General features: G+C 42.7%; 1 protein-coding gene across 27 annotated transcripts in view; it reads right to left on the bottom strand.

The window, feature by feature from the left end:
- Positions 1–299: 299 nt before the first annotated feature.
- Positions 300–22,912, bottom strand: part of LOC119965489 (protocadherin-10-like) — a 631,779-nt gene continuing 609,166 nt past the window's right edge. For 24 of the 27 annotated variants that reach the window (XM_038796308.1, XM_038796309.1, XM_038796328.1 and 21 more), the window contains exons 4-6: positions 19,000–19,110; positions 8,761–8,860; positions 300–3,550 (exon numbers count right to left, since the gene is read on the bottom strand). In XM_038796308.1, the coding sequence (XP_038652236.1) occupies positions 3,394–3,550; positions 8,761–8,860; positions 19,000–19,110 (368 nt within the window). In that variant the 3' untranslated portion in view covers positions 300–3,393. The remainder of the gene's footprint in view (positions 3,551–8,760; positions 8,861–18,999; positions 19,111–22,912) is intronic. The other 3 variants (XM_038796310.1, XM_038796312.1, XM_038796332.1) reach the window with 3 other exon arrangements.

Genomic DNA, 22,912 nt, shown 5'->3' with positions numbered 1-22,912 from the left:
ATTTCCCATTGAATCCACCCCATGCTGCGGGGAAACCTGGGACAGGATGCACCAATGGCAGGGCCAGAAAATCTCACCCAGCCGTGGCAAATCATTAGGTTTTCAAGGTACAGTTGGGTATAATGCTGAGACAATAAGAGAGAGGGAAGAGTTTAATGGTATAAATAGTCTTTCTTTACCCTCATTGTTATTTACATGCCCTTGTTTATGTGAAAACTCAGCTCAGTAATATATTCCAAATCTGAATTTGTCACCCTGTTGAACAAGAACCTCTGAATATCAAAACACAGACACAACGGTTGGATTAAAGGAATAATTTTAATGGAAAGACTGAATTTAGAGCAAAACATTACTACTATAATCTACTGCAATTAAAGGAAAGCAATATTTTTTCACTAGGATTACAGCAATTTAGTTTTGAAGAAAAATACAGGACACAATATACTCACTCGGTGTAATACAGGCTATTATCCTGATGTTAGCAATTGCAAGCAAACCTCAGAAATAGACATGTACATTATTAGAAAGAATCTACCACTTCATATTTCACTACTGTAGGATTATTGTACTTAAAAAGCAGTGTATAAGAAATCTACAACACCACACAGTATGATTGTAATAAAACAAGTGTTAGCAAAAAACATCAAAAAACTACAAAGAGATTCACAATGTCTCCAGATCTAATTCAGTCTTTTAATTTTTCTAAGAAATAGGACAGATACTTTAATATGGATATATTCATTTTCAATACTCACAGGACACATTCAGCATGCCTACATATTAAAACAGCTAGACTACTTCTCCTACACTGGCTACCAAGGCTTTAATCTCAAAGCGATGGCTGATTGATCCAATGTTAGAGAAAATAGGTTATAGGGTTATCGCTAGTATTTAAATAAAGTTAAATGACAGGACTTAGAATCTCTAAATAGTTCAAGTCTCTGTTCCACAAAACTTTAGCCCCATTCATGCCTACCACCTAACTGGGATTGAACTGGACGACCCACTTTCTTTTCCCCTCTTCCAATTGCTTTCCCCCTCTCTCCTGTGTTTTCTCTTCTCCTGAAGGCACTGACTCTGACTGCAGAAGTCCATGGGTGCAGCTTGGACTCCCGTAACTTGTCCCAATGGTACTTTTCACATGGATCTTTTCATAGCGATTGTTAGGCTGAAGACTGGAGCTGGAAGGCCAGGTAATTGTTCCTCACTAAGCTCGGGATACTGAGGTTCACTCCTTACTATCTGTGCTGAGGTCAGCTGAGAGCAATGCCCAGGGTTGCAGATCTTAACGTTGTGCAAATCTGCCGCATGGATGACAGCGAGTTGGCAACAGGTTCGACATCTCCACCAGATTTTATTTCCATCTACTTAGAGAGAGAAAAATCTAGAGAGAGGTAACTGAGCTTGCTGACTTACTTATCGTCTGTTTTACACCATCAAAGTCAAAATCTATCCCATGTCTGGAAATTTCTAAACTTTGAAGCAGACACTAAAACCTTCCTGGGTTTTATTCTCCCTTCCATGTCTCTTGAGGTGGAGGAATTATTAAGTTTTTATGAATTGTCATCCTCAGCAAAGGATACCTCAGAACACAAGCCCAGAATTCCATTCTGCAGCTCTGTCTGATCCAACTGCCCTGTCCAGTTTGGGGTCTTTCAGTAAAAGGTGGCAACCCTAGCCCCATTTATAACCTTGACTTTTTTTTTGGTATTTCATTATGCTCTTTTTTCCTCTTTTCTTATTGTCCATTCTTTCCCTCTTGAGAGGCCTTGTTCCATCACATTTTTTACATCAGGCAGATGAAAGGACACTCAAAGTCATGACTTTCTGAATGCCGACCAGTCATCATCACTGCCATCCTAGGGTCAGATGGCACTCCAAAGCAGTAAGATGGACAACATTATGTTCTTTGCTCGATATTGTTTCTATTTAGTACTCCACAGGAACGTAGGAACTTTGGACTTAGGAGCAGCAGCAGACCATTTGGCCCTTCAGACTTGCCCTGCCATTTGATGCGCTCATGGCTGTTTCGTCTGGCAGTCCTGTCTGACACCTGATCCAGTTCAATAATTGGAGGTAATGAGGCCTCAATTATTTTCCTTTTTCAATTGCTTGCTTCTCTTTGCTCTTTTCTGATCTGTTACACCCCCCCCCCCCCCCAATCTAAATACGGGGTGTTAAACAGTGAATAAATTACAGAAAATATAATGCAAGCGATAACCCTCAGTGTGGTCAACATGCACAATGAGAAAATGGACTCTTAAACTGTACCTTAATCTATATTAAGGCTGCTTGACATTTTGGACTGAATAAATGAAGACACGATACAATGACTGGTTGACTGAATTAAAATTGTGGCTGCTAGCATTTTGTGTTACAGTTGTTTACAGAAGGGAATGGATTTTCTTTAAATGTTTTCCTTAATTTCCCTCCATCCTGGTAGTGAGGAGGAATCAATCTTCCATTTCTCCAGGAAAGGCACAATTTCTCTGTGGCTTAAATTGGAAAAGCTCTCTCTACTCAGTTGATGAGTGATGGAGCAAGATGGGTCTATGCCAGTGAGTCTCATTGTATGGCCCAAGGGCTATTCTCAACCTATCTCCTCCTTACTGAGAAACTCAGAAAACTTACTTCTTCTATCTGTTTCTAGACCTCCGGTTACCGCCATCCCAGATGTTGGTGGTCTTCAGCACACTCCCTCACTTCATGAAATTTACACAGAAACAGTAAAGAAATGCTATTTGGTGACAATGCAAGCCCAGCATCCCCTTCAGCAGAACTGAATTCAGGAGCCTATCATGTAAGGAACCACAGCGGTGGAGAAGGACTCAAATCCCAGCAGATCATAGTACACTGTGATGGAATATTCCCAAAATGTTCCCTTAATAATGCCAATGCTAGGGTTTCTACCTCATTGACGGAAATGTTGACAATTGTATTTGTTTCCTGGCATTTTTGATGAAGTGACAGCACTCCTGGCAAGTTCCATGTGGCTCAGATACTCAGAGTCACATCCACATAGTCAGGGGTAAGTTCCAACCCTTTGGTTGCCAGGGAAAATAAACTGCCTCTTACCTTAACCAACGGAGCATGTGCAGTTGGCACCAGTTTGCTTATTTGAGGAGTACCGAAGTGCTCATTGGAAATGCAATTAAAAAAAAACTCCATTCCCTATCAAACTAATACTTAGTGCAGCAAAGGGCCTGCTCTGGCCCAGTGATTTTTTTTTTAAGTGACATTTAGTAATTTATTTTTTTAAAAACGTGCTTCATTCATGCAGCTCTATTTTATAATTCTCACCATTATATTCAATTCCATTCTGCTTCCTCTTAGCTTTATTTACCACTCTTCTTCTTCTTCCCAAACGTAATGAAGGATTTCTTCCCTTCACGCTCAGTAGTTGACTTCCCGGAGAGCGTGGTCGTGGTCCCGGGAATGTAGACGTTGTGTAGATAGTCGTTGGCCTGTTGGTGAACAGGGAATTTCACCGCGAGCCTGGGGGTCCAACTCTGGCCTCCTGCTACCCGGACTGGAGATGCCTCGATGATCTCTGAAAAGGAGATTTTGAGTAAAATGTCAATGATAGCCCCAGGATGAGACAGTAACATGAGACTGCTTTCGCCTCACGCATAGTTGTCCGAGAGCTGCCCAAGCTTCATTTATTTTTTGTTGCTCTTCAATTTGGCGCTGTGGGAAATTGTTACCCATCTGCAATTAGAACACCAGTATGTGGATGCCTGGAAGCACAAGTTTATTCCTATCACTAAAATGGCTCTTAATTATGCCACTTGCTCTCCCTCTTCCCTAAGTAGAATCTTACAGGAAATTCTACCTCTTTTTCTGTTTTCTTCTCTTTATTTCTCCGACCTGTGTAAACACCTTCCAGCTGAGGGTGGTGGCGATATCACTGCCATCAATATCCTCACAAAACTGCCTTAGAATAAATCTTCCTTAATTTTCCCTGATAATTTGGGTTCTTGATTACTCGAACCATCTTGGCTATCTTGTCTTTCAGGCCAGAATCAGTTTTCCAAAATGCAATTTTAAAAATTATTTACTTCATGTTTTTCTCTCTTGGCAAAAATATGTTAAAAAAATAAAATAAAGACTTGTATGTCCGCTGCGCCTTTCATGACTTCAGAGTGTCTGAATGTATCTCAGGAAAAAAAAATCAAAAAGCTTGAAACAAAGGAAATGCAGCTGGCAATTTTGTTGAGAGTGAGATCTTACAAGCAGCAATAGTACATTGACCTGACAATGTCTGTTTGTAAAGAATAACCAGGGAGAACTCCCCTGCTACTCTTCGAATAGTGTCAGGGGAGTTATTACTATTTCCAACTGAGAGCGCAGATGCGATCTTTATTTATTGTGTCATCTGAAAGTTGGTTATTAATACTACAAGATAATACCTTATTAGTGAGAATTCCTATTTTTCAAACTCAAATCAATTGGGAAAAAAGAAAATGCCTATAGATGGTGAGGCAAGCCCAAATTGTTAATGTCACCCTAATTAGATCAACATGTGGAGCTTCAGCCAACATGATTTCCAGATGCTGTGCAATTTCAAGGATGCTTTATAAAGAACAAAGCACTGTTCTTTCTATCACAGTCTGAAATCATTCTCTAAGCGAGCAGTTCACAGCCCAACATATTCCTGATTCCACTACTCATTCTGTGTTGATTTGTCAAAGCTTTCTTTCCCTTCCAAAAAAAAGATGAACATCGGCCTAACGTTTTCAACCATTAAAATATTTCACAGAGAAACGCTTGAGTTATTGAAAGAAAATTGGGCCTGATGGTCTTGAAGCTAATCCTGCTCCATATTTGCTGAGTTAGTAGTGGTTACTCCATGTTGAGGTGTGGGCAATGTTTCCAACCCCCTTCCTAGTGAAGTTCTGCCATTGGAGTGGAGTTAAGGTCAGGAAAACAAGACCTCTGAATCACATCAGAAACAGTTGGGCGCTGTGATGGAGGACTTCAGTGGAAAGATAACAGGCGCCGAACAGGAGCCGGAATATTGCGACTAGGGGCTTTTCACAGTAACTTAATTTGAAGCTTGCTTATGACAATATGCGATTTTCATTTCATTTTCATTTAATTTTCAGATGACAATAGGGCCTTGGCAAATGGATGAGTTAAGAGTGGTGAAATGGCCTTTGTCATCTGTTTAAATCTTAGGGTCCTAGCATTTAAAGGCCAAGTTCAGAGTCAAGCTTGGTTTTACTTCAATGCAACCTTTTTATTCCCAAGTAAGAAATTCAAATAAATATCTTCAGCAGTTGTGTGCCTTGGAATTGAATTGTTTCTTACTCTAATGCTCATGAACTGGTAACATAAATATTTCAGGTGATATTTCTCTTAAATGAAACAATTGATATCTCATCATTTCTGCAGGGGAGCAGAGAAAGCTTTGCCAAATACTAATCTGTTCAATTTAAAAGGGGATTACATTCTCCTGGATTAACATAGTCACCACTGTAAATGAAAGAGTAAAACATTTCTCTTTGCAAGTTTGGATTATGTGAAAGATTTAGCACAACAGGAACATGTTGTGAAGCAGTGTAGTGCTGCTAGATATTCATTCACAGCACAGTAGCAGCTCATTAATGAGCATATCTTTGTCAAATGGAAGGCACATGCAGAAATAAATAAGTTACATTTAAGGGCTTTCTGGACAGTTCTTGTTGAGTGGACTTAATAGGAAGAGGCCAAATTCTTCATCTGTTGTGTGGTCTTCAGCAGCACAGAGAAAAAATGTTTTACGAAACATGCACCGAGCATAAAAACAGGGAAGGCCGCCGCAGTTTGATCCCCTGGTTTTATGCTGATGTCAACTGAGGTAGCAATAGAGATGCCGACGATCCTGCATAAGGGAGGGTGAATAACTCAACCATTGCTGCTACTCCTAGTCACTATTTAGTGACTCCTGCTGGAAAGTGTGTTTTCATTGATGTGGCAAAGTCATGATCAGGCCCATATATGATATGCACTTTTGCCAGACTTTCACATGTATACTGGTAATTTTGGTGAGGTGCAGTACCAAGGACAGCTCAAATCAAACATCAACAAGAGTCAGTGCCTCTGAAACGGAGGGCGCAGACACATTTTAGATTCACAAAATAAATACAAAGGGTCATATGATAGGGCACTGACATGGTTCCTGATGGGATGGAAATGTATACCTGCCTCACAATCTTTCAACGAATAGATGGATCTGATGGAAAAGACTAGGGCCTGGATTCTCCCCTGCCCAGCGGGGCGGGGGATCCCGGCGTGATGCAGTGGTGTGAACCCCTCCTGCGTCGGGTTCCGCACCTTTAGGGGCCAAGCCCTCACCTTGAGGGGCTAGGCTCGCGCCGGAGTGGTTCCCGTCCCGCCGGCTGGCGTGGAAGGCCTTTGGCGCAATGCCAGCCGGGGCCGAAGGGACTTCGCCAGCCGGCAGAAGTCCGCGCATGCGCCGGAGCATCAGCGGCTGCTGCGTCATCCCTGCGCATGCGCAGGGGAGGGGGGCACTTCTGCCTCCGCCATGGTGAAGACCATGGTGACAGCGGAAGGAAAAGAGTGACCCCACGGCACAGGCCCGCCCACCGATCGGTGGGCCCTGATCGCGGGCCAGGCCACCGTGGGGGCACCCCCAGGGTCAGATCGCCCTGCGCCTCCCCGCCAGGACCCCGGAGCCCGCCCGCGCCGCCTGCTCCCACCAGTAAGGTAGGTGCTTTGATCCACGCCGGTAGGAGAGGGTCGACAGCGGCGGGACTTCGGCCCATCGGGGGCCGGAGATTTCTGAGATGAGAGTCCTATGGGGAGAGAAGGAGTAAAATACATGATTATACTCTGGAGTTTAGAGGAACAAGAGATAATCAATGAAACTTAGAAATTGAGAGATTGGCAGTGGAGATGCTGAGAGGTTGTTTCTTCAGGTTGGATAAGTTGAACTCGGGGCCATAGTCTCAGGATAAGAGGTTGGCTATGTGGTGATGTGCGTACATGCATATCTGTATATAACTGTACAAATGTATAAATCCGTTTATCAATGTATGTAATCCCAGGTAAGACCTCCTGCCAGTGGGTGGCGTCAGACATGCATCATGTGACTGACGGGACTGGGTAGTTGGTGGTAGTACGGATAGAAGGACATTCGCAGTTAGAGTAATTCCCTCGGAACTAGAGTAACTTTGGTTGTACATAGATCTGTTAGTTATCTTCCCACGTGTCTAACAATAAACTAGCATTCTGGTTCAACACATTTATGTTCTGCGTGTGTCTTCATCATTGGGGGAACTACAGAACACAACAGGCTATTTAAATCTCAGATGAGGAGAAATTCCTTCACTCAGAGGGTTGTGAATCTTTGAAGTTCTCTATTCTAGAGAATCCTGACTGCTGAGTGGTTAAATATATTCAAGTCTGAAAGCGGTAGGTTTTTTAAACATTGAGGGAATCAAGAGACATCAGGATAATGGGGGTGAGTAGAGTACTGATGATCAGCCATGGTTGTATTGAATGGCAGAGCCAGCCTGCGGGGCCATATGATCTGCTCGAGCTCCTATTTAAATTTGTACTTAAAAATGAAATTCCAATTACTTATTCATCGAAGGATGTTTCAAGGAGAGTACCCATTCCTTAACATTCCTTTTGCCCAACCAGTACTTTAACATTGTATAAGAGCATCTAATGTTATTTATGGAAGGAAATCTGCCATCCTTACCTGGTCTGGCCTATATGTGTCTCCAGATCCGCAACAATGTATTAACTATTCTCAAAGCGCAATTCAGGATGGGCGACAAATGTTAACCTTGTGAGTGATACTCATATCCCATGCAGAATAAATAAGATGAACAGGTGGGGAATTTTAGCGACTACTTTAAAGCGGTGGAATAAATAACAGGATATATGAATCGTTTAAACCAATTTCCGTAAGGATGTAAAACTATATTTTTCTTTTTTTTTTGCAATCCTTTTGTTCCTTTAACTTGCCTGTCTCTTCATTGTCCTCTCCTAATGCTGGCTGCCCTTTCGTGTATCCTTCTATTTACCACTTGTGAAATTAGTGAATTTTTCAGACTGTTTATCTATGGGGATGTTATGGAAGGGACCATACATGTGAACACTTTCCAGCAGGCAAACTATCAGTAATGTGAACACCACTGCCTTTCTCAACAGTGCATTGTCAATAACGTACAGCATTTCTACAGCCATCTCAGGGGACTCAGTGCAGACCAGAGATTGGGTATGGGACCTTACTTGTCTGTCAATAAATCACACAAAACCAATCATAATACATTTCCCAACTTAGCCATTGGGGTCCCATCCTGGCATTAAGGACCTTTGATCTGGCTCCTTACTTCAATGAACGCTGTGAATTTAGTGAATAACTCCAAAAAGAGGTAACAAATGAATATTGAACATAGATGGGAAGAATAGTCTTCACTTTTCCTGCTTGTAGTGGCAGGTTTCCAAGCATTTGGGAATCAAAAAGTGAAAACAGGTACAGCCACCTCCCTATAGAATGTCTTTAAAATCTTGTTGGCCTTGACATTATGGCATATTAATGAGGTTGCATTGATTTATTAAAAGACAACTTATTTATTTCAAATGGTTTATTGCCTCAGCTAAAGTATAGAGCAGAAAGTTAAGCAGGAGCACACCGACATACACATAAAATCATTTTAAAGCTATTATGCAAAAGGGTTAGTGCAATCATTTTGTGCTCAAGGCACAGATTGAAGCGCATATCAGGAATTCAAGTGTTGTGGTTACCGTGTCTGATTTGCAGCCATTGGACCATGCAGGCTGCCAATAAGAGGTGCACTGAACTCCACGCTTGAATTACTGATACGTGCTCCACTTGTATGAAGCTCTGTAAAGAAGATAAAAGAAGGTACATAAAGTTAAAGTTTCACTTGTGTTGCAAAAGTGCGTCTGGGTGTACATTAGACACATTCAACAATTCAAACTCTATCACACAACAGCAGCAGCAACAACAACAATGGCAACCGCCACTTACGTTTGACATGCTAACTCAAAAAAAATCCAAATGCAATTCACAGATTGAGGTAGACAAATACTCATTTGGCCATTCAGAACTTGAGTATCGCTGAAAAAAGAGACTCTGAAGTTTTTCGTCTTGCACACATCAGGACAGATTGGCAAGAACACCAATTGTAAAGGGAACAGCCATTCATGCTGCATAAGAACAGAGTGCTGATGCATTGGAAAGTGGACTCTGATAGGTAGAGGCATTGCCATGCAAAATGCACCTGGGAACAGTCAACTGCAATATTTTTAATTAAATTCAAACTCAGCAGGTCAACTCTGATTGTTTAATGGTAGCCATGATGTGGAGATGCCGGCGTTGGACTGGGGTGAGCACAGTAAGAAGTCTTACAACACTAGGTTAAAGTCCAACAGGTTTGTTTCAAATCACTAGCTTTCGGAGCACTGCTCCTTCCACAGGTGAAAGGTCACCTGAGGAAGGAGCAGTGCTCCAAAGCTAGTGATTTGAAACAAACCTGTTGGACTTTAACCTAGTGTTGTAAGACTTCTTACTGATTGTTTAAGATATTTCCATGGGGAATGAACCAGGGAATAGCTGTTCCCCAAGCTTCTGCTTAGTCAAAAGAGATGCAATACATGGACTTGCTCCTTCTGTGTGCAAAGGACAAGACCCTGTATGTAAATATATGTGGCTTCTAGCATGCACAAATGAATTACACTGCGATCCTGACCGATAATCTTAAATTTGGTTACAGTGCCATTTTTAGCACATTCAGAATTGTTTAGCAAATGCTGTCCAATCACAAAATCACACCTAATGTTGGATACTATGTTTTGGGTTTTGACAGTAAGGGCTGGTTGGGTACAGTTGGTAATTTGCCTGTTGCGAACAGCAACAAAGGGACGTGCCGTTCGCTACAATCCGCCAACCACTGGGACATATGGCCAGCACTGAAATTTACATACCTCATTAGCATTTGTGTGATAGGCAGAATGTCTTTTTGGCTTGATGGTAGCATCCTGCTTATGGAACATACAACTTCTATTGTTACTGCATAGCAACACTGTGAAATGGCTAGCTTCACCAGTTGCTGAGATTTTTGCGAAGCCTTACCCTTCCGGGGTAATCTGGGATAGATTGGGCACTTTTCAGGACTGAAAGAGGCAGCCTTTGACATATTCATGAGTTTTTGTGATGTACAAGAAGCAATGATCTGATCAGAGTATCTGTTCTTCCACAGGATGGCTTTGATGCACCTTATTTCAGCATCAATCTTGCACGGCGAGCAAGTGGCTCTCGCCCTATCTATGAGGGTGCCGTCAATCTAACCAGTAAAGAAAGGTTTAAGATAGACAGTAGTAAAGGATCTATTGCAGATTTCTCAACTTGCTTTCATCAAGGAAAAAGAGTTGATTTAACTCTCTGCTCCATTTCAAAGGTGAATTTGAGAGCAGGATGGAGACTGTTAAGATGTGTAAGGAAATTCTTACATGTGGCGGTGGATTCAAATATAGCAAACATATGCTGTGGGATTCTCCTTCGGTGGGATCCTCCGCCCGCCGGGCGTTTCCCGGCGGCGTGGGGGTGGCTCACTATGGGGAATCCCCATCGGCCGGCTGCAGGACCGGAGAATCCCGGTGCTGGCGAAGGCGCGCTGCGCAGGAATACGGGGCTGACGGGACGGAGAATCACGCCCATCATCTATGTATCGGGAATATGCAAAGGGTAGAAGATTAAATGTCATTTCATTGTGGAAACTGACAAAGATGTTTGTGACAGCTGGGCCTAGGAATCCATAACTTCAACAGCATTTCTTTTTTCAGCAATTTTCAAGATAGGGGTCGGTAGGAGACAGAATATCCTGTTACAACGGGATACATTAGGCCAAATGGTCTAAAGTTTGGTTGAAAAGAAGGATTTTGAAACCTTTTGTTAAGATGTAGTAAGAAATGGAGAGGCAGAGCCGTCTTGTAAGAGTGTTCTAGTGAGGAGGGTAAATGTATCTGAAGGCTCTGTCACCAATGATGGGCAAATAGGTATGGGGGGGGGGTCACATAAGGCCAAAGTCTGAGGAGCAAAGTGGAAGTGAGGGGGCAAAGTCCTTGAGATTAGGTAGGGCAAGACTATGGATGTAACTATAGATAAGGACAGGGACACAATAACAGCTTACATTTCTGTCATGCTCCTCAAACAAAGAATATCCCAAAGTGCTTCACAGATTACAATGAAGAAAACAGATGGTGAGCTGAAAGAGCAGGTTTCAATGTCTCAAAGCTCAGGTAGACACAAGGGCAAGAAATACTGTGATGGTGAAAGTAAATGTTTCTTGTGGTGGGGCCTGAAGCTAAACTCAAGGTTGAACAAGATACCAAGTGTGTGTGTGTGTGTGTGTGGGTGGTGTGTGTGTGTGCTGGGTATGGTTTCTGGGGGGCAGGGGGCTTCAGTTTGTGATAAGACATCAACATTCCTCACAGGGGTGGGCGGCAGTGATGCTGAAGAATTGACTTTGATATTCCTGATGATGTGTGGAAGAATTTGTGTCTCATCCGAGGCTAAATATTGATCAAGGATGACGACGTTGTTTTATACAACAGTTCACACCACATAAAACTGATATATCTTTTGAGGTGTGAGTCAATAATATATACAATGATACATTTGACTTTTTTCTAATTACATTTTTTTTTTAACCTTCCAATTTTTGCTCCCCACCCCTGAAGAAAGGGGTGTAAGAATTACTCTGCTTAGAGGTGATGGCATTTGTAATTATGTTGTGAGGATTTACTCAGGTATTTTCAATAAAATCCAAACCACTTTGAAGTATTGTGATACCCCCCACGAGAAGCACGGGGAAACTATCATTGATCGCCCCATGGAACACAGTAGAGTACGAGTTCCTCAGATAGGAGGCGGAGGCCACCTGACTTGGGTTTGTTATGTACTAATAGAAAAGCTGCCCAAAACCGGGCCTGGTGTGGTTAGTTGTCCTCTCATGGCCTGTACTGGAACGATATGCTGCTTTGCGCGGAACTCTGTAAATAGTTTAATAAATTAATGTTAATTTACCACTGGAATCCTCAAGTTACTAAAGGTATATTTTCTGTTATTCTTAAATGATTAAATACCAGTGTTAAAAATATTGCACAGACAGACTTAGTATGAACGTATCGCACATTAGTAGAACACTACCAATCAGATCTTTACTCTATTCTATCATTAAGTGATATGACTTCACCAGAAATACTGATGAGAGGAAATCTTTACAAATACATTTTTAACATAGCTGCACAAAGCAACCAAAAGAATTTTAACTTCAATAGATCTGAGGGGGAGGACAGGAAAAATAATAAATAATGGAAATCAAAATACAAAAAAAACCTTTCACAAAATGGAGACAAATTAATTGCACAACATAGTTACAGAAACATGAAATCAATGTAACTCAGGCACACTGAAGGTGTAATTTGGGGCATTTTGTATAGGCTGTTAATGTCAGGAGCTCTCAAAGAATAAACGGCAGCATCTTGAGATATTTCAGAGGAACTGCATAAGCTCACTCCTCATCTCGTGTTGCAAAGTCAGAAAATAATAATCACATGTCGGCTTCAATGAAGTTACTGTGAAAAGCCCCCAGTTGCCACATTCCGGCACCTGTTCGTGGAGGCCGGTACGGGAATTGAACCCGCGCTGCTGCCTTGTTCTGCATTACAAGCCAGCTATTTAGCCCAGTGTGCTAAACCAGCCCCTAGAAATGAATTCATCAGTCAAAGTGCCATTAGTAACATTATCCATAACAAGCAGCTTAGTGTGCAGACCACCAATGCATACGAATGGTGTCCATACTATAGTGAACAAAAACCTTCTGAACACACATGCAACACAGTGGAGGGTTAGTTCGGAGAATAGGATTCAGGTATTTGCATCCACCACAAAGCTGGTGCTAGAACGGCCGATGTGTCTAACTGAGTTAACTCAATGACTCAAAACATTAACCGTGGGGAAACTCATGCACCACAGCAAACCAATCCTTTACTCTTTAATGCTGTATTCATTGTCTGATCAGATTTGGAAACCATTCATGAGCCCAGGCATTTGCCAGAATGGGAATATTTATGCATCATAGTTTCCCCCAATGGGTAAGTGAGTCCATATCCTGCCAATTGTGCAGAAGGTCCCTGGGCTCTGCAGAACCAGAGCAAAAGCTGAGTTTCTACATTTTGCTTCATCGTTCCTATGCTAGGGAAAGAAAAAGAAAAACTTCCAGTTATAAAGTACTTTATCACATCCCTCACAAGCATTGCAAAGCGAACACTGAATTACAATCACTGTTGTCATGTAGGCAAATGCGGCAGCCATTTTGCACACAACAATGTCTCACAAAGAGCAATGAGATGAGTGACCAGGTCATCAATAATGTTAGCGTTAATATTTCAGGTTGAAGACTTTATTTGACCCATGTTGCCTTATTGTTTCTGAAAACAAGTTTTGTTTCTTTCAAAATGAATATTATTAACGCATGTTGTATGGTATAAAAGAGTGATCTGCACCGTACCAATTCTCAATGAGTTAAGTTAAACTTGGCACTGACTATGTTTTTGCTAGTGATGTGTTTTTCAAAATGTTAATGGAGGACTAATTGACTCTATTTATTTATTATACTCCTGTTGTAATCCTGTGGGAAATTCAGTGCACTGAATACAGGCGTGGGGCCTGCCAAAGTTATTTTCTAAACACGCTGAACAGCTGCCAGGGATGAAACGACAATTTGTCTGAATTAGATGCAAATCTGGTCCAAGAAGGGAAAGGACAGAAGTATTCACTCTCCTTGCCTCCCAATACTGCTATTCATTCATCCTCTGAACATTCGGTGCTTGTTCTCCCTTGTAGACATGGCCCTTTCTGCCTGGATCCTTCCTATTCTGGAACCAAAGCTCGTCACATCAGCTTACTGGAATCCATTCCTTTCCGGACTTCCAGTCTGGGATTTCATTTTTCACTCAATTTCCCTTTGCTCCTAAGGTTTTTCCAACTATTGGAGTCACTGGAGTCTCTCTAACTTGTCTTTCTTTGTCACTTTACTTAGCCCAGTTCCTAAAGTACAACAGTGTAGATTGTATTTGTACAGTTAATCACTGATTTCATTACGCCATTTACTTCTGTGTATGTTCTCTTGCAGCATCAATTTTGTACAGTGGTTAAGTCAGGAGCATTTCCTCAGTTCACTTGTCTTTTTGGTTTGTTATTTCATGCATGAGAGGCCATATGTAGCATTTAATCCCTTACCTCTTCCAATCTTTATTACAAAAGAGTATTTCTCTCGTCACTCTGTTACCAATTCATCAATTGGCACACTATTCTCAGCCTCGCCTCTACTGGGTTGAACAGCCCGCTCGACAAATCTGTGTACCTGCCTAAAGTGTGGTTTAACTCGACAATACTCCAGACCAACTAGATGTATAATTCCATATAAAGCCTATCAGTTTATTCTATGTAATAATCCATGCCCCTGTATCCTTACACTCATCATCTTAGCTTTGAATTCTCTGATACACATCAAAAACTAATTGCATCTGCTGATTCCAGATACATTTGTTTTATCTTCATGTTCACTAACTAGAAAGTTTTGAAAATATGATATGTTATTCTTTCAATGTGAATACATTTATCAGATTTGTTTGCAAAGTTTTAAATGTATGGTATGAATGAATGCGCTTAAATAATATAAATTAAGCAGACCACATCATTAACATTATTATATTATATATTAGCATGTCCATCATTTAGAGACAAAATACCTACAGGTATCTAACCAGTCAATGAGCTGCCTGAAACGTTAATGTAGTCATAATGCTTGAAAGCACTGTCTGTTACTTATTAACTTTCTTTCAGTTATAATTTAACATAGTGAATCTGAAGTACGACCTGTCAATTCAGATTCTTGTAACTTCTTACAATGGACAAAATAACCTGTGTCTGCCGGATCGTTCTAATGATAGAATATTGAACAAAGAGGAGGGTCACATGTAAGGGAAAACTGAATGCTTAAAAAGGAGGTAAGGCCGTATTGGATTTGGTACTGGGTAATGAACCAGGACAGGTGTTAGATTTGGAGATAGATGAGCACTTTGGTGATAGTGACCACAATTCGATTACGTTTACTTTAGTGATGGAAAGGGATAGGTATATACCGCAGGGCAAGAGTTATACCTGGGGGAAAGGCAATTATGATGCGATGAGGCAAGACTTAGTATGCATCGGATGGAGAGGAAAACTGCAGGGGATGGGCACAATGGAAATGTGGAGCTTGTTCAAGGAACAGCTACTGCTTGTCCTTGATAAGTATAGACCTGTCAGGCAGGGAGGAAGTGGTCGAGCGAGGGAACCGCGGTTTACTAACACAGTTGAAACACTTGTCAAGAGGAAGAAGGAGGCTTATGTAAAGATGAGACGTGAAGGTTCAGTTAGGGCGCTCGAGAGTTACAAGTTAGCTAGGAAGGATCTAAAGAGAGAGCTGTGAAGAGCCAGGAGGGGACATGAGAAGTCTTTGGCAGGTAGGATCAAGGATAACCCTAAAGCTTTCTATAGGTATGTCAGGAATAAAAGAACGACTAGGGTAAGAGTAGGGCCAGTCAAGGACTGTAGTGGGAGGTTGTGCATGGAGTCTGAGGAGATAGGAGAGGTGCTAAATGAATATATTTCGTCAGTATTCACACAGGAAAAAGACAATATTGTCGAGGAGAATACTGAGATACAGGCTACTAGACTAGAAGGGCTTGAGGTTCATAAGGAGGAGGTGTTAGCAATTCTGGAAAGTGTGAAAATAGATAAGTCCCCTGGGCCAGATAGGATTATCCTAGGATTCTCTGGGAAGCTAGGTAGGAGATTGCTGAGCCTTTGGCTTTGATCTTTAAGTCATTTTTGTCTACAGGAATAGTGCCAGAAGACTGGAGGATAACAAATGTTGTCCCCTTGTTCAAGAAGGGCAGTAGAGCCAACCCCAGTAACTATAGACCAGTGAGCCTTACTTCTGTTGTGGCAAAGTATTGGAAAGGTTTATAAGTGATAGGATGTATAATCATCTGGAAAGGAATAATTTGATTAGAGATAGTCAACATGGTTTTGTGAAGGGTAGGTCGTGCCTCACAGACCTTATTGAGTTCTTTGAGAAAGTGACCAAACAGGTGGATGAGGGTAAAGCAGTTGATGTGGTGTATATGGATTTCAGTAAAGCGTTTGATAAGGGTCCCCATGGTAGGCTATTGCAGAAAATACAGAGGGATGGGATTCAGGGTGATTTAGCAGTTTGGATCAGAAATTGGCTAGCTGGAAGAAGACAAAGGGTGGTGGTTGATGGAAAATGTTCAGATGGAGTCCAGTTACTAGTGGTGTACCACAAGGTTCTGTTTTGGGGCCACTGCTGTTTGTCATTTTTATAAATGACCTGGAGGAGGGCATTGAAGGATGGGTGAGTAAATTTGCAGAAGACACTAAAGTCGGTGGAGTTGTGGACAGTGCGGAAGAATGTTACAAGTTATAGAGGGACATAGATAAGCTGCAGAGCTGGGCTGACAGGTGGCAAATGGAGTTTAATGCAGAAGTGTGAGGTGATACATTTTGGAACGAATAACAGGAAGACAGAGTACTGGGCTAATGGTAAGATTCTTGGCAGTGTGGATGAGCAGAGAGATCTCGGTGTCCATGTACATAGATCCCTGAATGTTGCCACCCAGGTTAAGAGGGTTGTTAAGAAGGTGTATGGTGTGTTAGCTTTTATTGGTAGAGGGATTGAGTTTCGGAACCATGAGGTCATGTTGCAGTTGTACAAAACTCTGGTGCGGCCGCATTTGGAGTATTGCGTGCAATTCTGGTCACCGCATTATAGGAAGGATGTGGAAGCATTGGAAAGGGTGCAGAGGAGATTTACCAGAATGTTGCCTGGTATGGAGGGAAGATCTTATGAGGGAAGGCTGAGGGACTTGAGGCTGTTTTCGTTAGAGAGAAGAAGGTTAAGAGGCATACAAGATGATCAGAGGATTAGATAGGGTGGACAGTGAGAGCCTTTTTCCTCGAATGGTGATCTCTCGCATGAGGGGACATAGCTTTAAATTGAGGGGAGATAGATATAGGACCGATGTCAGAGGTAGGTTCTTTACTCAGAGAGTAGTAAGGGCGTGGAATGCCCTGCCTACAACAGTAGTGGACACACCAACACTAAGGGGATTCAAATGGTCATTGGATAGACATATGGTCGATAAGGGAATAGTGTAGATGGGCTTTGGAGGGGTTTCACAGGTCGGCGCCACATCGAGGGCCGAAGGGCCTGTACTGCGCTATAATGTTCTATGTTCTGTTTATTCGTTATCAATCCATTTTCTACTACCAACAATTTTTAAATAAATTTAGAGTACCCAATTGTCTTTTTTCCAATTAAGGGGCAATTTAGTATGGCCAATCCACCTAACCAGCACATCTTTGGGTTGTGGGGATGTAACCCATGCAGACAGGGGGAGAATGTGCAAACTCCCCACGGTCAGTGAACCAGGGCCGGGATTCGAACCTGGGTCCTCAGCGCCGCAGTCCCAGTGCTAACCACTGCATCACCGTGCTGCCCCACGACCACCAATTGGCCAATTTAACTCTCTTATTGTCCAGCTGCCAACTCTGAAACTTACTGTGTTGTCAACTCCCAAACCCTGAATGCTCACTTTTCTAGTTTTGAGTTGCATCCTTGACCAACATAAAGCTCCACCGATTTCCCATGGGCCCACTTCAGTGGTTCATAGATGGAGCATTTGGTTAAAATTCATTGTGGCCAAGTCGCCTCACGGGACAAGGATGACAGGAAATCACCAAGGGATCAGAGAACCTCCCTGTCCTGTAAGACACACCTTACTGTTATATGGTAGACTTATGATGAAATCTGTGGCTCAGACTGTACTGTTGTTCACCTGGAGCAGGACAGTGCGACAATGGAAAAGCACAGGACAAAGACACAAAGAGGAGAAAGGTGGGAGACTATTACAAGTAAAAAGTAAAGCTCCTCAGTGGCACAGGACACCATGTATCATAAGGTTGGACAAAGGTCCCAGGCTCAGGCACCAGTTTGTGTTGAGTAACCTCAGCTGGGGCATTATAGGAATGCTACAATCACCCTCAGTGTTATTGGAGAAGTAGAATCATAGAATCCCTACAGTGCAGAAGGAGGCCACTCGGCCCATCGACTCTTCAAATGAGCACGCCACCCATTTATACTCCCCCGTAACCCTATAACATGACCTGCACATCCCTGGACATTAAGGGGCAATTTAGTATCGCCAATCCATTGACCCACACATCTTTGGACTGTGAGAGGAAACCGGACCACCTGGAGAAATCCCATGTGGACACGAGAATAGAGTACAAACTCCACACAGTCAGTCACCCAAGGCTGGAATCCTGGCACTGTGAGGCAGTAGTGCTAACCAATGAGCCACCATGCCGCCCCTCATTCAGGGTTATCATTCAGGATCCCTGATTGCTCTCTGGTTATTTGCATTGAACAACCTGCCAAAGCAGGTTGACCAGGTCAGGGCAATAACCAGGAAGCATTGGTGCCCAAGAAAGCCCGACTGGCTCCCATCGTTGAAGCCCACAATTGAAGAGTAGCCAGCTGGTTGAGGCAAGGGAGGGCTGCCATCATGGGATGACATTGTTAGGAGGGTGGGAGAAATAAACGAACATGGCAAGTTATAAAACTCAGAAATGTTTGTGCAGCAGCAGCCATACAAAGCTCTGGAGTCAGCAAGAGCAGCCTCGGACAATGAACATATTGATGGTTAAGTTCTTGGCAGCAGAGCAATGACTGCACACCTAATGAAAACGTACTAGAAAATCAAGTGCAAAAGCCAGCATTAGTAATTATCAGTAACAACTTTCAAGAACCGAGTAAGGTAAAAACTTTGAAAGCAAAGCAGAAGGAAGCCCTGGTGAGGAGCTTCACCAATCTTGGCTGAGGAGCTCACCTCGGGGGATGAGATACTGACTTCGCAAGGTTCCTGGTACGTGAGCGCCTAGCGTCATCTGCAACTGCATTCGTGGAGCTGTCCGTGGTAGTGTCCACCCGTCTCTACCGGCTGATGGAGGGTACATGGAGGCGGGAAACGTGGGGAGAAATATAACAAAATCAGGGAAATAAATGCAAAAAATAAGTAAGTCGTGAAGTTATGCAGAAATTATAGCTCCTGCTGCGGAAAGGGATCATGGCAATTAAATAAAAAGTAACCTTGAATGACGATAGCAAATTTAAAGGGGAAAAAGGTGCATTGTAACACAAGAAAAAGTGGAAAGGTTTTAAGCAATAAAGTGAGCATAATGCATGTGATAATAAATAACCCACTCAGTGATGTTTCGCCTTCGGAAGAGAGTCAGGGTAGCCTACCTCTGTCCGGTGAGTGTGATCAATCCTTGACCACATACTGGATGCGCACCAGAACAAGGTAGTGCACTGCAATTTGTCGAAGGAAGGCAGACCTTGTCCATTCCACCCCACTTGAACCGCTCCTCTGACCAACTGATCACAGAGTCTCATTAATGTTTAATATAGAAATACAGTGGTGAATCATACAAGTAATAGAGTAGAAAGAGAGTAACTAACAGAAGGGTCAGTAACCACTTTGAATTAAGATAATTGACAAAAGATCCCAAAGGAAAAAGAGCAGAAATCTTTTACGCAGTTGTTATGATCTGGAATGTACTGCCTGAAAAGGGAGGCGGAGGCAGAATCAATAAGTTTTGAAAGGGAATCAGATATATATTTGTAAAGCTGAAATTTGCTGGGCTATGGGAAAAGAACAGGCGAATAACTGGATAACTTTTACAAAGGACCAGCATAGACATGATGGGCTGAATGGCCTCCTTCTGTGCTAAATCTATCTATGATACCGTTTGCATCACAAGGTAGATCTGGATGATGGTGGTTCTTCAGCCCATTTTGTTTCATCATCCAAGAATAGCAACTCTATAGTCTTCTATTTTCCCTCGTCCAGCCGCCTCGCAAAGTAGTCCAGCCTGGCCTGGAAATCCATTTAAGCAGCCAATTACCCTCAGTGTAAAGGTTAAATTCCTGGCATCTGTCAAATCTAACTATGTATTTGTAGTTCACTTGCTCTTGGCCTATTTTGAAGCATTGTTTCAGGATTGCTTCCTCTATCACATAATTGGCATACGTGTGCCTATTTTTCATTTCATTAAACTTTTTTTATTTAAAAAAAAATTATGAGTATCCAATTAAGGCTGCTATTTAGTGTGGCCAATCCGCCTAGCTGCGCATCTTTGGGTTTGGGGGGGAGGGGGGTGAGACCCACGCAGACACGGGGAGAATATGCAAACTCCACACGGACAGTGATCCGGGGCCGGGATCGAACCTGGGTCCTCGGTGCCGTGAGGCAGCAATGCTAACCATTGCGCCACCGCGCAGTCCAGGGATATATGTACATATAATAATGTCGGAGGCACACAGAGCTTTAGAGGAGATGCATGGTTGCAGCAGCATTAACAATTTCCATGTATGTAGCAACTTCCCTTGGGGCAGTGCTGATCTAAGATGAAATAAATAAATTTGCCCATTTGTACCAGGCACTGTGCAGGCTATCCAGGTATCTTAGAAGGGCTTGAAACTGTTCAGAAAATGGCCTGGGTTTACTTTTATTTTTATTACATGGGGGCAAGCAGAAGCAGGAGAGTGACTCCTGGAACTCACAAGTAATACTGTGTCTGTGTTTCCTCAATATTGCAGGATTGCTTATGCTCAGCCTGCTCTGAGCAGCTCCCAAACCGCCTGCCTGGCATCTGCAACTCGTTGGTAGGCTCTATATCAACTTTGCCTATTCAGCCATATTTCTGCTCGATTTGGATGGAAAAAAGGTTTTCCATCCTATAAATTGCCACACTACCGCGAGCTTGAGGAGCTCAGTGTCCTCATTCATCGTAAACCCAACATGCTATGCTTTGGTTTTAAGATATGCTTGTGACCAGAGCTTGTTTGAGGGGAAGGCAGTGCAAAGTAGATGCTATTGCTCAGTGCTGTCTATTCACACCAATCAGACAGCAAGAGATTCTGTCAAACCAATAATCACAGTACAATGCAATACATTTTATTCATGCAGCTTTCACAGCTTTTTGCCTCAGTGTTTTTTCCAAGACTTTTATTATTCCTACAAAACAGAAAGGATTTTTTTCTCGCGTGTTGCAAGTGCCCATTTGCACTGACGTCAACCAAAGCATGGGTTGGAGACATAACACCGCCCACACGTGTTATGTATTGCGAGTCCTTGATGAATTAAATCCATTTTCGTTAAATTCATTCATGGGTTATTTTAATTGTATGATGTCTTTGTTGGTTTCTGAATGAAAGGAAGTGTGTGAAGGCCTAAAAATACAGTGCGATGCTATCTTGGAAGCGGAATGCTTCAGAATGTGGGCCTTTGCCAGCAAGCAAGTTGAGCACTCAATCACACCATGATGACCCAAATGCGTAAAAAAAATATTTGGCACTCACTCACCCCCCCCCCACCACCCCTCAAGTAGCCATTGCTTATCTGTGAGCCTGATTGGTGAGTTTTGGCAGACTTACAGGGCAGAGGTCACGATTCTCCTCACAGGCGCATGCATGCATTTCTCCAGCTGGGGTCACTGGGTAGGAACAAACAGCTGCGAGACCTGACTCGTTTTGTTTTTTCTTCCCAAGTCCATCGATGCTAACTTGAAACTGCTGCTCTGACTGCGCTCCTATGCAGGCTGGCATTGATTAATCTGAGTTTCCAGTTTTAGTGCGGCTGAGCTGTAGACTGCCTTTGCCAACTGAGCCATCAGGGAGTGGCTAAAAATAGTATAGACATGCGGGCAATCTGTTTAAAAAATACATGCATGCTGTTCTGCCCAAGCTGTGGAACTCAATTGGGAAATTCACTGGTAATGTGGAGATGAGGAATGCAGAAAGGTGGAACTTGCATTAATGGCCCTGTGTTTCCCAAAACCTTTCCCGGTGTGACAACCATTTTAATGTCCCAGGCTTTGTGGGAAAATCTAGGGGATGGGGTGCAGATCTGAGAGTTTTTAACTGGTGGGGTTATGATTGGCCTACAGCTGCTAAGTGGGGTTTCTTTGGGGGGGGGGGCGGGTGCAGTGGGAGGGTGATCTTCAACTGTTTGGCGATGGGGATGAGCTTCACCTCTTGTGAGGCTGGGAGGAGTGAGATTGAGCATGGCAGGAAGTTTTAATCTTAGGGTTTGTCAAAAATAACACCAACTTTCTTGCAGGCTTTTTTTGCAGCAGCATCCAGGCCCCAAAGATCTGTCTGTTAAGCCACGCCCACCATTAGAAAAAATGGGAATAATCAGAAGGGCCTTACAGCTGTTTGCATTCAGTTCTGAGCTCCATGGTAGCCTTGCTGCCTCAGAACATGCAAACCCAAAATTGCATTTCGCGAGTCCACCACTGATCGCGACACACAGTTTGGGAAGACCTGATATGACACATTTCACAACCTTAGGGCCTGGAGATTTCTTAGTTTGCGTAGCTGACAGACTGCATTCACTCATGTTTCTAAATTCATGAAGAAAATATAATACACACTTCACTCCATGCTGTAAACATTGAGATCACAAAATACTAAGTGAGCTGCCAAAATCTGATTTCAGAGCTTGAGACTTTTAGTTCTTGTCCTAAACGAATTGCAGCAACAGCTGACATTTATCTTCAACACAATAAAATGTCCCAAGGTGTTGCGTAGCAGCGTGACCAGACAAAATATGACATCGAACCAAATAAGGAGATATTAGGATATGTGACCTAAAGCTTTTTCAAAGAGGTAGGTTTGAAGGAGCAACTTGAAGGAGGGGAGAAAGGTGGGAGAAAGAGATATGTTTAGTGAGTGAA

Source organism: Scyliorhinus canicula, chromosome 4 (genome assembly GCF_902713615.1).
Source record: "Scyliorhinus canicula chromosome 4, sScyCan1.1, whole genome shotgun sequence".
In the NCBI taxonomy this organism is placed as follows: domain Eukaryota; kingdom Metazoa; phylum Chordata; class Chondrichthyes; order Carcharhiniformes; family Scyliorhinidae; genus Scyliorhinus; species Scyliorhinus canicula.
The sequence above is the reverse complement of the archived record's forward strand: the minus strand, read 5'-3'. Positions and strand labels throughout refer to the sequence as shown.